Genomic DNA, 15,148 nt, shown 5'->3' with positions numbered 1-15,148 from the left:
CCTGGGGGGACAGCAAAACTACTGGACCCCAAGCACTCATATTTAGGAGACAACCTCTAGGGCTACAACCAGACCAAAGGCAGTATTAGACCAGGCGGTACTAGAACCAAGAAGGAAGTGGGCACTTAGCGCAGTTAGTAGCCGATGTCCTCGGCCTCCCAGATACAATGCAGGCATTGCTCTAGATCCTGGGAAAGAGCAGCAAACGCACAGAGACCAGGCCTGGCCTTCTCCGATGTTACTCTTCACGAGACAGAGCATGACAGCAGGAGTGTCAGGAAATGTATGTGCTGATCCATGAGGCGAAATAACAGCTCCTGGATGACACGTACACACAGACACACACTCACATACACATGCTCCATAAAGCTCATGGAAAGTAGGAGTAAGACAAGCTTTTTGGTGAAAAATTTTTTTTGAAATTAAAGCATAATATTTTGGGGGGATACACATTGTTCACGAAATTTTGAAGACCCATCTTTTTTTTTTTATAAGAATGGGTTCATGTTTATTTCCCTGTAGACTTGTATGTGTAAATATCGGGATATGGTGAAAATTTTCCTTTAATTTTTTTTTTATTTTTTGACAGGCAGAGTGGACAGTGAGAGAGAGAGAGACAGAGAGAAAGGTCTTCCTTTGCTGTTGGTTCACCCTCCAATGGCCACCGCGGCCGGCGCACCGCGCTGATCCGATGGCAGGAGCCAGGTACTTATCCTGGTCTCCTATGGGGTGCAGGGCCCAAGGACTTGGGCCATCCTCCACTGCACTCCCTGGCCACAGCAGAGAGCTGGCCTGGAAGAGGGGCAACCAGGACAGAATCCGGAGCCCCGACCAGGACTAGAACCCGGTGTGCCGGCACCGCAGGCGGAGGATTAGCCTAGTGAGTCACGGCGCCGGCCTTGAAGACCCATCTTGTGCCTGTATATACGCCAGGGGCCTCCCCAAAACCCCACAACCAAATAACATCACATCATTTAATATGAACTATGAGACAGTATAGCACATCCTGGACTACATCACATAACATCAGTTCCACATACTATAGAAACATACAGTGCAGAGACCCAGGTGTGGTGCAGCCACTATTAGTTTCAAAACTGACCATGTCACCTTCCTGCCATCTCAGCAGGGTCTCTAAGGTCATAGGTTCCCAACTGTTATCACACTCAGGGAAACAAACACACCTGATGCTAAGTGTACACCCACACAGTATTTGCCTTTTGGTCCAGGGACACGTCTGTTTGCCAAGCGTTCCCAGGATATTTTTTTTTTTATTTTTTGACAGGCAGAGTGGACAGTGAGAGAGAGACAGAGAGAAAGGTCTTCCTTTGCCATTGGTTCACCCTCCAATGGCCGCCACAGCCAGTGCGCTGCGGCCGGCACATCGCGCTGATCCGATGGCAGGAGCCAGGTGCTTCTCCTGGTCTCCCATGGGGTGCAGGGCCCAAGTACTTGGGCCATCCTCCACTGCACTCCCTGGCCTGGAAGAGGGGCAACCGGGACAGAATCCGGCGCCCCAACCGGGACTAGAACCCGGTGTGCCAGCGCCGTAAGGCGGAGGATTAGCCTAGTGAGCCAAGGCGCCGGCCCCAGGCTATTTTGAAACGAGCCATCTCCCCAGGGCCTTCTTCAGAGCCCTCACTACTTCCTTGTTACGGAGACTGTAGATCAGAGGGTTCAACAGGGGTGTGATTACTGTATCAAGTACAAAGAGATGTCTGTCCAGCTCTGGGGAAAGAGTAGAACTCGGTGTCATGTAGATGACCATGGCTGGACCAAAGTAGAGACTCACCACAGTGAGGTGGGAGGAGCAGGTGGCCAGGGCTTTGTTCCTCCCTTTAGGGGAGTTCATGTGGAAGACAGTGAGGAAGATGAGGGCGTAGGAAGCCAGGATGAGGCTGAAAGGGATCAGGAGCAATACTGTGCCCGTGATGAGCACCACTTTCTCATAAACGGAGGTGTCCTCACAGCAGAGCTTCAGGAAGGCCATCACTTCACAGAAGAAGTGCTGAATCTCCCTGGAGCCGCACGTGGGGAAGTGCATTACATAGATGGTATGGGATAAGGAAGCAAGAGAACTCCCCACCCAGGTCATGGCGACCATGAGCAGGCAGACCCTGGGACTCATGAGCGTGCAATATCTCAGTGGGTTACAGATGGCCACGTAGCGGTCATAGGCCATGAGGGTCAGGAGGACACTCTCTGCCGCTCCTAAGGTCACATAGAAGAACATCTGGGTCCCACAGCCGACCTTTGAGATCTGTCGCGTCCCAGAGAAGAAGTCGGCGGCCATCTTGGTGACGGTGGATAAAGTCAGAGTCAAGTCCATGAGTGACAGCTGGCTGAGCAGGACATACATGGGGGTGTGGAGCTGGGGTTCCAGCAGGATGAGGGTGATCAGGGTGGCATTTCCAGAAACAGCAGCAACATAAGTCAGAAGAACGATGGAGATGAGAAACTCGGGGTGCCTGGAGTCGGAGAAGAGCCCCAAGAGGACAAAGCTGACGCTGGCTGTCTTGTTCCTGTTCCCCATCCAGGGTTTTAATTACCTGAGCTGATTCTGATGAGAGTAGGAAAATAAAATGCACCTTAAGGCTTTGTGAACACCCTACCATCTTATTCAACCTTTCTCTCTGATTGTTATGGAGATTTAAATAAAGCCAGAGGTCTGGATATAAGGAAATGTTTTCTGCATGTTTTTTCCTGTATTCAGTCATTTTCAAGTGACAACTGAGGAGGACAGATCATGGTACCCGGTTTACACAGCCAACACAGGAACTGGGGTGTTTGTTCCTGTGGAATGCATTTATCATTTCACGGAAAGTCATGGTTGTAGCTGCCTGGTGTTTGCTGGGACTGTGAGACTGCCAAGACCCCAGAGCATGCCGGCCACTCTATGCCGTGGCCAGGCCGGGAGTGGTGGAGGCGATGTGAGATGAGGAGTGAGATCAGACCGCACAGCTGAGTGTGCTGCGCCTCACCCTGTGCTTTGGAAGGAGGCTTCGCAAGGCAGTGAATGTCAGCGATGATGTTGCCTCGACTCCCAGAAACCTAAAGACACAGCAAAAAGAGCCCCAAAGTTCCAGATGCCTTGGCAAAACAAGCTAGATTTCCTACACATAATGTATTGATCCTTCTCTCTGCATATGAAACACCCACCCTCTCCACAAGACTTCCGATTCTCCTCCCCATGTTTTCCTCTGACTCGATCCTTACAGGATTCTCCCAAATCCTGCTCACTCCTGGGTCCTACCAGACTTGGATCAGATGTGTCACTTGACATCATCTTGCAGGGGTTACACACTCCAAGCAGCACTTGGGAAAGATAAGCCAAAGGAGGAGTGGGCGGAGACCATGATGCACTGCTGTGCCTGATTCATAATCACCGCCAGTGGAGGAGAGGTTTGAGCACTTCCCACGCCCTGCCCAGAATCCTCCCTAAGCAAGAACCTACTCACAAAGCACCTACTGAGGCCCCAAGCACCTACAGATCTTTCCACTTACCAAGCACTTACTGAGCGCTTCCTCATGCCAAGCATGGATACTCACTATCACTCCACCATGAGAGCAGGACCACCTCTGGGGAGACAGCATTCATCAGAATACCAGGCAGGGAGTAGGCAGGCAGGCACACAAAGAACTCCCTGCAGGTGTCATGAGCACGGCGACGGAGGAGCGGAGGTTCTGTAACTCCGTCATGTACCTGTTTCAGATGAGGTGCACGTCAGGGAAGGTAACTCTTAGAAAGCATCCACTCGGGACCCAAAGGAAGAAAAGGCACAAGCTGGCCACTATGAGGACCAGAGGGGAGGGAAGCTCCATGGCCCTGACCTGGGGCTTCTGTGGGTGGCACCTAGAAGAAAGTGGAGGACACGACTTGGTTGGGATTTTTGCTCACTTCCAAAATACCTTAATGAAGGTGCCTGGTGACCTGAAGCCCTGGTTTCCTCATTTGGGAAGCGCACACAACAAAACAATGCTAAAAGACAATAGAATCTGGCCACATGCGGGCTACCGGAATCCTCCACACTGGAGTCCTCCTTCATTGTTCACAAACAACTCTGAGTGGGGGCAAAAGCACAGAGGGTGGCCCACTCACCCCACAGCACACAGCTCCTGACCACCCAGGCAGGGTTCCAACCCATGCAGTCTGGTGGCAGAGCCCCTGCACTCAGCCACTCAAACACCTGCATGATGTGCGTTGCCAGCATGGGATGAGCAGGTGCTTACACAGCATGGGCCACAGAGCCTGGGCAGCAGTAGGGGTGATGGCCAACACTCTCACTGTTCTCTGTGAGTACACAAGAGGGTGTCCTGGCCACGTGCATCACAAGGCAAGGTTTGCTCTGTAGGCGTCAGCCTTGCCAGGAATGCTCTGCCTCTCCCCTCGCTCAACCAGCCTATACCTGGATCCTAAGTAGTTTTTCCCATGTTCATCTGGGATAAAACAGCAAATCAAGAAAGGATTTTCTTTCCACTGCATTTCTGTCTCTTCTTCCTGATTCATAACTGCCAGGCCTGTGGTCATCAAAGCTGACTCACATTAACCGGGAATGTGGTCCAGATGGCATCCGAACAGAGCAACATACAGAGTCAGGACATGGCTGCCCACCTGGTACGCCGGACACAGCAGGTGGCAGGGAGACCAGAGCGAGGCTGTGAGGCTGAGATAAACGCGCAGAGCGAGACTGCGGCTGGCAGCACCCTGCGCGGTGCCCACACGCTCTGAACGGCCCCTGCCTTGGTCAGCACTCCCACCACCCCTGAACAAGGGCTGCTCCCCCAGAGGAGAGACTGGCACTCTGGCACATGATCCGGCCATGCTGTCCCCAGGGAGCTGACCTCATACCTCTCACTCAAGCCCGCAGGGGCAGGCCCTGGGGAGGCGCAGAGACGCACTCCTCCCCTCTGGGCATGAGCTGAGGCTGGCGAGGCAGGAGAACTTGCAGTGCTGGGTGGGTGCCAGCCAGCACCTTCCTGCCTGACCATGCTGTGCCCATGCCCCAGGCACAGCAGGGAGCGCACGCAGGGGATGCCGATCGCAGAGCAGCTATCTTGGGGGAGCGTCCTGGTCCAACAAAACTCTCAGGCGTTAATTATTCCAAGTCCCCAGACCAAGCTGCCGCCATCAGGCAAAAAGTCACACACATGCCTGTGCTCGGGTCTGGACAGCCAGACAAGCGGTCATGGCCCTACCCCGGCCCGTCCAGCACTGCCCCATGCCCGCCCCTCCCACCCTGGTCAGCCGTGGATGCCTAAGCAGAGACGCGGTGACTACAAACTGTCCTCCTCGAGAGTGTAAGGACAGTGTCAGGCACGTTGATTAGACAACCTGAGGTGGGTGCAGGGAGAGAGAGAGGATCTCTTTGATGCACTCTATACTGTTTCTAAAGGACATCTCCCTTACTCCCTGAAGTGTCTCTTCCTGTATTCAGCTCTGGGCTCTGCTCCAGTGGTTTCCATTTCTCTTTCACACACACACACCCCTAACCACCACCTCGTACATTTTCTGACTATTATCAAACATTGTAAACTCTTTAAAAAATACTTTTCATTTGGAAATATCTTAAAGGCACAGCCTGTTGTATAGAAACCATAACAGATGAACAAGAGATGGGCCCTGCAATGAACAGCCCCAGCAGGGAACGCTGTGGTGGAGTAAGTGGGTGAGGAAAGAGATCCAAGGAAAGCTACCTAACTTTTCTGAGAGCCCAAACCATGGACTGAGGCTACGAGTTATGAGACTCCTGAAAACAAACCCAGTGGCCCAGGAGGCTGAGGTGGCCCCTGGAAACAAGAGCAACAGATGGAAATAAGGTTACACCGCTTTAGACAATGACAGAGAGTCCCACAAGGTCACTGAAAATGTTGATTATTAAAAAACTATGGGGCTGGCACCGTGGCACACTTGGCTAATCCTCCACCTGCGGCACTGGCACCCCAGGTTCTAGTCCCGGTTGGGGCGCCGAATTCTGTCCTGGTTGCCCCTCTTCCAGTCCAGCTCTCTGCTGTGGCCCGGGAGTGCAGTGGAAGATGGCCTAAGTGCTTGGGCCCCTGCACCCACATGGGAGACCAGGACGAGGCACCTGGCTCCTGGCTTCAGATTGGCGTAGCTCCAGCCATAGTGGCCATTTGGGGGTGAGTCAACGAAAGGAAGACCTTTCTCTCTGTCTCTCTTTCTGTCAAATAAATTTAAAAAAATTTTTTTTTAAAAAAAAACTATGCATGGGTTTCCAACACTTTGTACCAAAGTGAACTTATATTTTAATTCTATTTTCTGCAGACTCTTTGACTACCCTGGCATTCCCAAGAGCCAACTCCAGAGCTCCCGGTCACAGTTCAGTTCCCTGGGACATCTCAGGCCCCCCCATCAGAAATGGCTCTAATGCATGCCTTGGAGGCCCTGCCTTTGATCCTCTGCCCCGCACTCACTCCCCCAATTCCATGACAAAAAATAAGCCACTGTCCATAGTGGGATGTCAATGTGTCTACCCGAATAACGTCCACAAAGCATACACTAATGTCATCTATGAACTGAGTTTCAACATCTCTCCTGTAAAGGAACTCCCAAAGTAACCACGGTTCAAACAGGCACTGTTAAACAAGCATTCCTGCAATCACTGACCCTCGGAGTATAGCCACAGGCCCTGAGATACAGACACTGAGGTACAGAGCTATGCACTGAGGTGCCGGCGAAGATGTTGTATAGGCCTCAGAGAAGTGCCTCTTGTTTTTAAATCAAGCATGCAGCTGTTTAAATCTTGAAAGTGATGGAAGAACTTGTGACGACCATTAATGATGACCTCACTGGGGTCTTGGGAGCACTGCGAGGATTCACTGAGACAACACAGAGACCTTACACGAGTTCCAAGTCTTAGAAAACGCATCATAAGTTAGTTATTATTATTTATGTTGTTGTTATCCCTGCCTTAAATAGAATAGACTGCATTGAAAGGCAGCTAAAATCAACAGAACAATTCGATCAAAACTAAAAACTGGGTATGCGAAGCGTGGTATGACTGTGAAGAGTGGAAATAAATCCCCTCCTCCAAGAAGGATTTGCATCCCTAGGACGTTCCTCACCTTACCTTATTTCCAGTCATGCCAGCGACATCATCCTATATTTGAAGACAATTACAACGCTTGGCTAACTTGCTATTGGGATTTCAGAGTTAAAGCTAATCCTTGAGTTTATTCAACAGATATCAGTGTTAACCTAGCACACATCCAAAGGTGTTTCTGATTGAAAGCATTTATAGGGGCCAGTGCCATGGTGCAGTAGGTTAATCCTTTGCCTGCGGTCCAAGCATCCCATATGGGCGCTGATTCTAGTTCTGGCTGCTCCTCTTCCAATCCAGCTCTCTAATGTGGCCTAGAAAAGCAGTAGAAGATGGCCCAAGCCCTTGTACCCTGTGGGGAGCAGCCCGGACTGGACTGAGTTACTGGAATTAAGACTTATTCTATGCACCTGCTCTCCCACAATATGGCGCTGGGAGAGAAGTAAACAGCTTCCGCACAGCTGCCTCCAGTTCAACTAATAAACTGTAGGACTTGCTCCTGATTGGAGGAGAGCAGCGTACTCGGCGTGTGGGCAGCCGAGTTGGGATTGGCGGAGGAGGACTATAAAGGAGGAGAGAGACGGCATGCACGAGGAACATCTATGGGGAACATCTAGCTGAAGGAACACCTGTGCAGCCCCCGAGAAGAGCCGGCCGGCGGTGTGCTGCTCCCCTGCGGAAGTGGGGAATGTGGCCAGGGGGAACTGCCCTTCCACGGAGGTGGAAGGGATAGTAGCCAACCCGGGAAGAACCAGCAGCAAACCCGGGGAGGGCCGAGCAGACAGAAAGAACAGCGCAGGGTCCTGTGTTGCTCCTCCACGAAGAGGGGGAGCGACAGTACCCCTGCACCCAGAAGAAGCTCCTGTCTCCTGACTTTGGATAGGCGTAGCTCCAGATGTTGCGGCAATTTGGGGAGTGAACCAGTAGATGGAAGACCTCTCTCTCTCTGTCTCTACCTCTCAAACAAATAAATAAATAATCTTTTTTTAAAAAAGAGCATTTATAAAATACACTGCATGTACCTGGCTACTTAATGCTTACACACACCCAAACAATCACTCCCACATGTACAATCTGGTGAACCAAAGAAACTACCTCTTTTTAAAAAAAAAAAAATATGGAATACTTCACGAATTTGCATGTCATCTTTTTTAAAAAAAATTATTTATTTTTACTTGAAAGTAACAGTTACAGAGAGAGGAGATGCAGAGAGAGAGAGAGAGAGGTCTTCCATCCATTGGTTCACTCCCCAGATGGCTGCAATGGGTGGAGCTGTGCCGATCCAAAGCCAGGAGCTAGGAGCTTCTTCTGGGTCTCCCACATGGGTGCAGGGGCCCAAGGACTTCAGCCATTTTCTACTGTTTTCCCAGGTCACAGCAGAGAGCTGGATCGGAAGCAGAGCAGCCTGGTCTTGAACCAGCACCCATATGGGATGCTAGCATTGCAGGAGGTGGCTTTACCCACTATGCCACAGCGCCGGCCCCATGCATGTCATCCTTCTACAGACACCATGCTAATCTGTATCATTCCAAGTTTAGTATATGTGCTGCCAAAGTGAGCAGGAAAGCACCTCTTAAAGATGAGTCTTTTCCAACTCGAGGTATACCTGAGGTTGAGGGCAGGTAGGAGGAAGGCAGGTGGAGGTTTCATTTTCCTATTGGTTATTTTGGAAACAAAACAAATTCAGGGGCCGGTGCTGTGGCATAAAGGGTAGAGCCGCCACCTGCAGTGCCAGCATCCCCTATGGGGGCCAGTCCAAGTCCCAGCTACTCCTCTTCTGATCCAGCTCTCTGCTATGGCCTGGGAAAGCAGTAGAAGATGGCCTAAGTCCTAGGGCCCCTGCACCTATGTGGGAGACCCAGAAGAAGCTCCTGGCTCCTGGCTTTGGATTGGCCCAGCTCCAGCTGCTATTGCAGCCATTTAGGGAATGAACCGGTGGATGGAAGACCTCTATGTCTCTGCCTCTGCCTCTCTGTAACTCTGCCTTTCAAATAAATAAATAAATAAATCTTTGAAAAAAAATTCAGTGGGAGCAGTTTGAACAAAAAATCCAGGGTTATCTGCAATTAGGAAAGAAGGTGTGGGTTACTGTCCTGAACCTCAGGAGCTACATGACTTTGAATATCGCTCTTTCTGAAATGTTGAGATGACAGAGCATAGTCTCCACCTCACATCATGCTCCTGAGCACACAACAGGAGGTACGTGAAAGCATGGCTCAACTGTACGTTCCAGAACAACGTGTTTTCCAATCTCAAATCTCGACTGCAGCCCCACCACATTCCCATGTGCAACTGGCTCAGAGCAGACCTGGAGCAGGCACCCAGGACAATCAAAGGATCTACAGGGACCGGAGAGGGCTTCGAGTCCGTGTTCACTGTGTCTCTTGGGGAAACACAACATAGAAAGGGCAGCTAAAGGTCCTTGTCACTGCAGAGAACTGTGCGGAGAAATGAGTGCCTCCATCAGCTAGATGAAATCCCAAACTATGGAGAAAAGCTTTGCATAAAATCCCACCTAACAATACCCAAATTTTCTCATATAGATGGCAAGAAGAAATCATAGCTTCTGTCTACCTGACTTGATGGCCCCCAAGAAAATGGACAAGAGCCAAGACATGCATAGGTTATCAACCCACATATCCATAGATTCGCCCAGGAAACCAAGGTAAGATGAGGGGGAGGGGAGCCAGTCTCCTTGACCCAAAATCTGTCTTCATTGTATTCAACGTGTGTCATTAGCAGCCTTATTTCAGTGGAGTCAGAAGTCAGTTCTTTGGACTAAGATAAAAAACATTTCACAAACAAATCCAAAGTTTCGGATTAGCTTCTGTTCTGTAAGATGTTTTTACATCGCTGTGAGTTGCCCTTTAAATGACTGCCTTAGAACTAGAAAAAAGGAACAACCCTCATCCTCTTTCTCCCCACTGTTGAACTGACTCAAAAGTGATCCATTGAGGAAATTTCCCCAAAGTGATAAACTTTACAAAACAAATCTATAAAAATAAGGAAAACTCCAGTAGTGGCCATGGATTACGGGCTCCTCTGGCCATGTGATGTCCGTGAAGGGAAGCAGGCTCCACCTGTCATGTCACCCATCAGAAGCTGGGGAGACCCATTTCCCCAACATCAGTGACACACTTTCTGTTCAAATACATTTTCCTCTTTCTGAAAACGATCAGGAAAATCAGACTTTGCTTTTTCTCTGAAAGTGAAGGTGAAAGGAAAAGAAAATTACAGGAAACATGTAAAAGAGTTGACAGCTCACTGGGAAAGGGAAGCCAAAAGAAACAGGAGAAGAACAGTAAAACACCAGGTCTAGCAAAAGAAAAGTGGGCCGGCATGCTGGATACTGAGGCTTACTTCAAGTCATAGATTCCACCCGAAATCAACTGCTGTCAACTGCTGTCCCCAAGCAGAACGTTGTTCTGCTCTTTCCAGCACCTTGCAGACCGACTGAAATGATCATTTTCCTGACAGTCCTGAAAACTGCTGATCTGCTGAGACACGGACACACCCAAAGCATATACTGACCACGTGCATATGTGCAGACCTGCTTTCAAGGCATAAAAGCTAAATGTATCTCTTTTAAATGGGTATACTTTTAAAGTTTCAAGGAAATTCATAAATATACAAAGCTGTAATACATGAATACTTCACGTATGTTGTAGATCTAGAAATCTCTACATAATTTTAATAAACTAATAATGTAAAAGTTACACTCAGATTTCTAAATATCCATCCTTTCCTTGTGCAGGAAAGTGAATTACTGTATACTGACTTACAGCATCTTGTTTGTCCCCTCAGTGATGTGCAAGTAGAAGAGTTAACGTGAACAAGCTGAACACAACTCAAGACATCATTTATAGGAGAGCTCTCACAGTAAGTTGAGGGAATGTGGGAGACCCAGGCCCTTCATGGGTACAGATTCGGGTGGTCCAGGACCAATCATTTAGAGCTTTTGTGACTCATAATTTCTTTATCACCAAGTAACAGGAAGATATCAATGACTGGGGATTAAGAGGGAAGCTGACTCTTAAGGCATCCTTTAAGCCTGAACTTTAAGGGTATGACAAAAATACAATTAATTTGGAGAAGCTTTGTATCAGGCAGGCCCAAGGAGAACCCCAATGATCCTGCCCACTGGTCCCCAAGCCTTTGTGCAATTTCTCCCCAAAGGCTGGACCCATTCATTCAACAATGCTGACCCTAGGTTCAAAAAGACCAGGACTTCCATCTTTCTCTCCCTTTCCCCTCTTTATCTTCCTATCTTTCCTGAAGGAAGCCATATTGTACATGGTGCCTTGCGCCACTCAAGTGCAGGAACTGAGAGACCTCCCGCTAACAGCCAGCCAAGAATTGAGGCTCCCACCCCAACAGTGCACAGGGCTTAACTGAACACTGACGGCAGGTAAGCTGGGTAGCAGCCACTGGAGCACTTCTGAACTCCCCCACTCTCACGTCTTTCCAGGCACGACTACTCTCCACTAACAAGGCAGTCATGGACAGCAGGAATAAGTCTTCAGACACGGACTTCATCCTCCTGGGCCTCTTTCCTGGCATGAACCACGTCACCCTCCTTGTCTCTGCCATCCTCCTGATCTACACGGTGGCTCTCACTGCAAACTCTGCACTAATTCTTCTGATCTGGGTGGACTCTCACCTCCACACACCCATGTACTTCCTGCTCAGCCAGCTGGCTCTCATGGACCTGACCCTAATCTCTAGCACCGTGCCCAAGATGGCAGCCGACTTCTTCTTAGGGCAGAGAAACATCTCACGGGTGGCCTGTGCAGCTCAGATCTTTTTCTTTCTGACTCTAGGCATTGCTGAGTGTATCCTCATCACCTTCATGTCCTATGACCGGTACGTGGCCATCTGCAACCCTCTGAGATATGCCCTCCTCATGAGCCAGAGGGTCTGCCTGCAGATGGCTGCCGTCTCCTGGGCTGGGGGTGCCTTTTTATCACTGGCACACACTGCCTACGCCATGCACTTCCCAATCTGTGGTTCCACAGAGATTTCTCATTTCCTTTGTGAGGTCATGGCCATCCTCAAGCTGGCCTGTGAGGACATCTCTGCCTACGAGAAGGCTGTGGTGGCGACCAGCATTGTGGTGCTCCTCATTCCCCTGTCCCTCATCTTGACTTCATACGTGCTCATCTTCCTTGCTGTTCTCCGCATGAACTCCCCTGAGGGCAGAAATAAAGCCCTGGCTACCTGTTCCTCTCACCTGGCTGTGGTGAGCCTCTACTTTGGCCCGGCCATGCTGGTCTACATGAGGCCAAGCTCCTACCACAGCCCCAAGCTGGACCAGGTCCTCTTCTTGCTTGGTGCCATCCTCACCCCCATGATGAACCCCCTCATCTACAGTCTGAGGAATAAGGAGGTGGTGGGGGCTCTGAAAAAGGTGCTGGGATGCTGTCCAACCTCACTCTAGACCACAAACATACGGCAAACCTTAGCCATGAGCTCTGTTTCAGCTCAGTCAGCCCTGCTGGACATCGAGGCCTCTGGTCATGAGGTTGAAACTGCAATGGCACCACTGGCTCCATGGATTCAGGACACACAGACGTAAAACTGGTGGAATGTACTGTGGCCATTCAGCCCGAGTATGCTAGGTTCACACTCTGGGACTATGATCCTCAAGGAGTGGGCATTCCAGAGTTGATGATGATGGTGACAGTAGTGGTGGTGGTGCCAAAGGCATTGCTGTGGGTTTGAGGGGAGTCACTGTGGGAGGAGTAGTGATGGTGATGAGGTTTTGCCAAGAAAAGGATGTGAATCAGCGATGCTTTATTCAAGGAGATATGAATCAAGTCTGGTCGAGAAAGGTCAACCACGACAGAAAGTCCAGAAATGTTCGTTTCCAAACTATCCTAAAGTGAAGGTGAAAGCTTAAGAGTGTAAAATGAAGGGGCTTTATTAGATGACATCTACGGCATTTCTAAACCTACCCAAAAAACTCATTTTATTTTTAAATACCATGCTGCCTCTTAAATTATTTTGTGTAATTGTCCTTGTTACCAAAAAAGAATATAAAGACCTTTTAAGTTTCTTCAGTTTTAAGAATGCAAAATTATATCAGGCTTGATGGAAATGGAAAGTTATATGCAGATTTACTACTAGTAGATTGCATCTGAGTTTTTTTTGTTTTGTTTTGTTTTTACATTTCTATCACCTCTCTGCCATGTAGTGAATTAACATTCACATTTCAGGAAAGGATAATAAGGTGAATGTGGCTGAATCTACACGTGTAGAAATATTACCATTCCAACACCTGGCAGTGTGAGCATAGACTGGAACTGAATTTAACAGTTCACTGCCGCACCCACCACTAGTTGACTTGGTTGAGTGACCGAATTAGAGAATGGAAAGCTATTTATATGTCATTAGAAATCCAGAAGATTCGCTGAGGAACATGGCTTGCTAAGAATATAACAAAGGACTGAGAATTAGAAAGAATACCCTTAAGTCATCCTGAAATTCCTCTCCAAGAGATGATTGTATTTAAATTCAAAATATGTTGGGCATGGTGGGGGGGGGTATGTGAAAGAAATATTTTGATCTAAAAATTAATATGTAACAAGCAAAAATTTCTAGGACATTCTTCACATAAGAGATTACTGTAAATTATCCATGCAAAGGAGAAATGAATGTGCCATAAATGGCATATGGCAGGTAGGGCTGGGGGAGGAGTATAAACCAGGGTTCTTTCTGATAGTGGTTGGGTATATAAAAACAAGAACATTTGCTCTACCCCTTAGCATGCACGCAGGTATCAGCCATCATTTCCATTTCTGACAATAAACCTGAGTTCCTTGCACTAAATTAAAGAAAAAAGGGGATAGTTTATATAAAGTCTGACCTGTCGGATTAAAAGCATGCTTAAAGACCCAGGCTAGCACTGTCTCAGGGAAGTGATGCCATGGTGTGTGCAAGGCCATGATGATGTTGATTACGTCTCATTAACCACCTGCAGCACTTTGTCCCATCCCATCAACCCACATGCAGGTGCAGCAAAGCAGGGGGTGGATTCCACTGGAACGGGATTCACCCGGAAAAAGGAAGAAGAGCCACGTGTCTGACTCGCTTCTGAAGTCTGTTGGCTTCACACAAACAAAATTTTATATATGCCCTCTTCTGCCAAGCAAGGACAAAATAAGGATTTGATGTATGTACTTGTTTTTAAGAAAATAAAAGAGAAAAGAAAATCACCAGGCAAAGATCTCTTGTCACCAGGGTCTTGGTGGAAAGGAGGCGCAATCAACTAAGTTGGCAGTGAAGACAAGGCAGTCCCAGAAGCCCGGAAGAGCCTACTGCCCAGCCAAAATCTCCACAGCCAGCAGTTACAGGGGAGGAAGCAGCGGTTCCCGATATAATTGGAAATCTTTCTTTAGAAATGTCTCACGAAGGGGCTGGGCTGTGGCGTGGCAAGTAAAACCGCTGCTTGTGGTGCTGGTATCCCATATGGGAACCAGTTCCAGTCCCATCTGTTCTACTTCCCATCCAGCTCCTGCTAATGGCCTGGGAAAAGCAGCAGAAGATGGCCCAAGGGTTTGGGTCCCTGCCACCCATGTGGAAGGCCTGGAACCCTGGCTTTGGATTGGCCCAGCTCCAGCTGTTGTGTCCATTTGGGGAAAGAACCAGCAGAAAGAAGATTCTCTCTCTCTCTCTGTCTATCCCTCACTCCCTCCTTCACTCTCTCCCTCTCTCTCCATTACTCTGCCTTTCAAATAAATAAATATATCTTTTTAAAAAGGAGGTACACAAATGCATGAAGACTCGTTACTGCCCAGAGTATCCTAGGTCCAGAGGTCTCAGTATCGCCCTGAGATTTTCAACTCTCTTAAAAAGAAGAAAGAAAAGAAAAAGAACTGTTTGATGAGAGAAGATAGTTATTTTGTGCAACTTCATTACCTAAAGTCCTAAAAAGAAGTGAGATGCTTCAAAATATAGGAAACATCAAACAAAAACCTGCCACTTCACCCCACATACACATATGCACACCCATGTAAAAAGCAGCACACGACTGTAAATGTAAAATAGGATAAATCATATAGGACTTCTAAGATGGCCAAATAGAGAGAACC

The 15,148-nt window shown here is 48.7% G+C and overlaps 2 protein-coding genes across 2 annotated transcripts; one reads left to right on the top strand and one right to left on the bottom strand.

Annotated features, from left to right (window-relative positions):
• Window positions 1-125: 125 nt before the first annotated feature.
• LOC149125956 (olfactory receptor 2AG2-like) lies at window positions 126-2,602 on the bottom strand. Its single transcript, XM_089334758.1, has one exon. The coding sequence runs from the start codon at window positions 2,531-2,533 to the stop codon at window positions 1,595-1,597; it is 939 nt and encodes a 312-aa protein (XP_089190884.1). The 5' UTR covers window positions 2,534-2,602; the 3' UTR covers window positions 126-1,594.
• An 8,954-nt stretch (window positions 2,603-11,556) lies between these two features.
• Window positions 11,557-12,650, top strand: LOC149125955 (olfactory receptor 2T27-like). Its single transcript, XM_089334631.1, has one exon. It carries the CDS (start codon window positions 11,557-11,559, stop codon window positions 12,493-12,495), a length of 939 nt encoding a protein of 312 aa, XP_089190757.1. The 3' UTR covers window positions 12,496-12,650.
• Window positions 12,651-15,148: the final 2,498 nt, after the last annotated feature.

Source organism: Oryctolagus cuniculus, chromosome 6, assembly GCF_051225735.1.
Source record: "Oryctolagus cuniculus isolate XC-2025 breed Fujian yellow rabbit chromosome 6, ASM5122573v1, whole genome shotgun sequence".
Classification (NCBI taxonomy): Eukaryota; Metazoa; Chordata; class Mammalia; order Lagomorpha; family Leporidae; genus Oryctolagus; species Oryctolagus cuniculus.
Note: the sequence above shows the minus strand (reverse complement) of the source record. Positions and strands in the feature narration are given on the sequence as shown.

What these genes read in the sequence shown, in the direction of transcription:
- LOC149125956 (XM_089334758.1), bottom strand. Translation starts at nt 2,533, where the DNA reads ATGGGGAACAGGAACAAGACAGCCAGCGTCAGCTTTGTCCTCTTGGGG.
- LOC149125955 (XM_089334631.1), top strand. Translation starts at nt 11,557, where the DNA reads ATGGACAGCAGGAATAAGTCTTCAGACACGGACTTCATCCTCCTGGGC.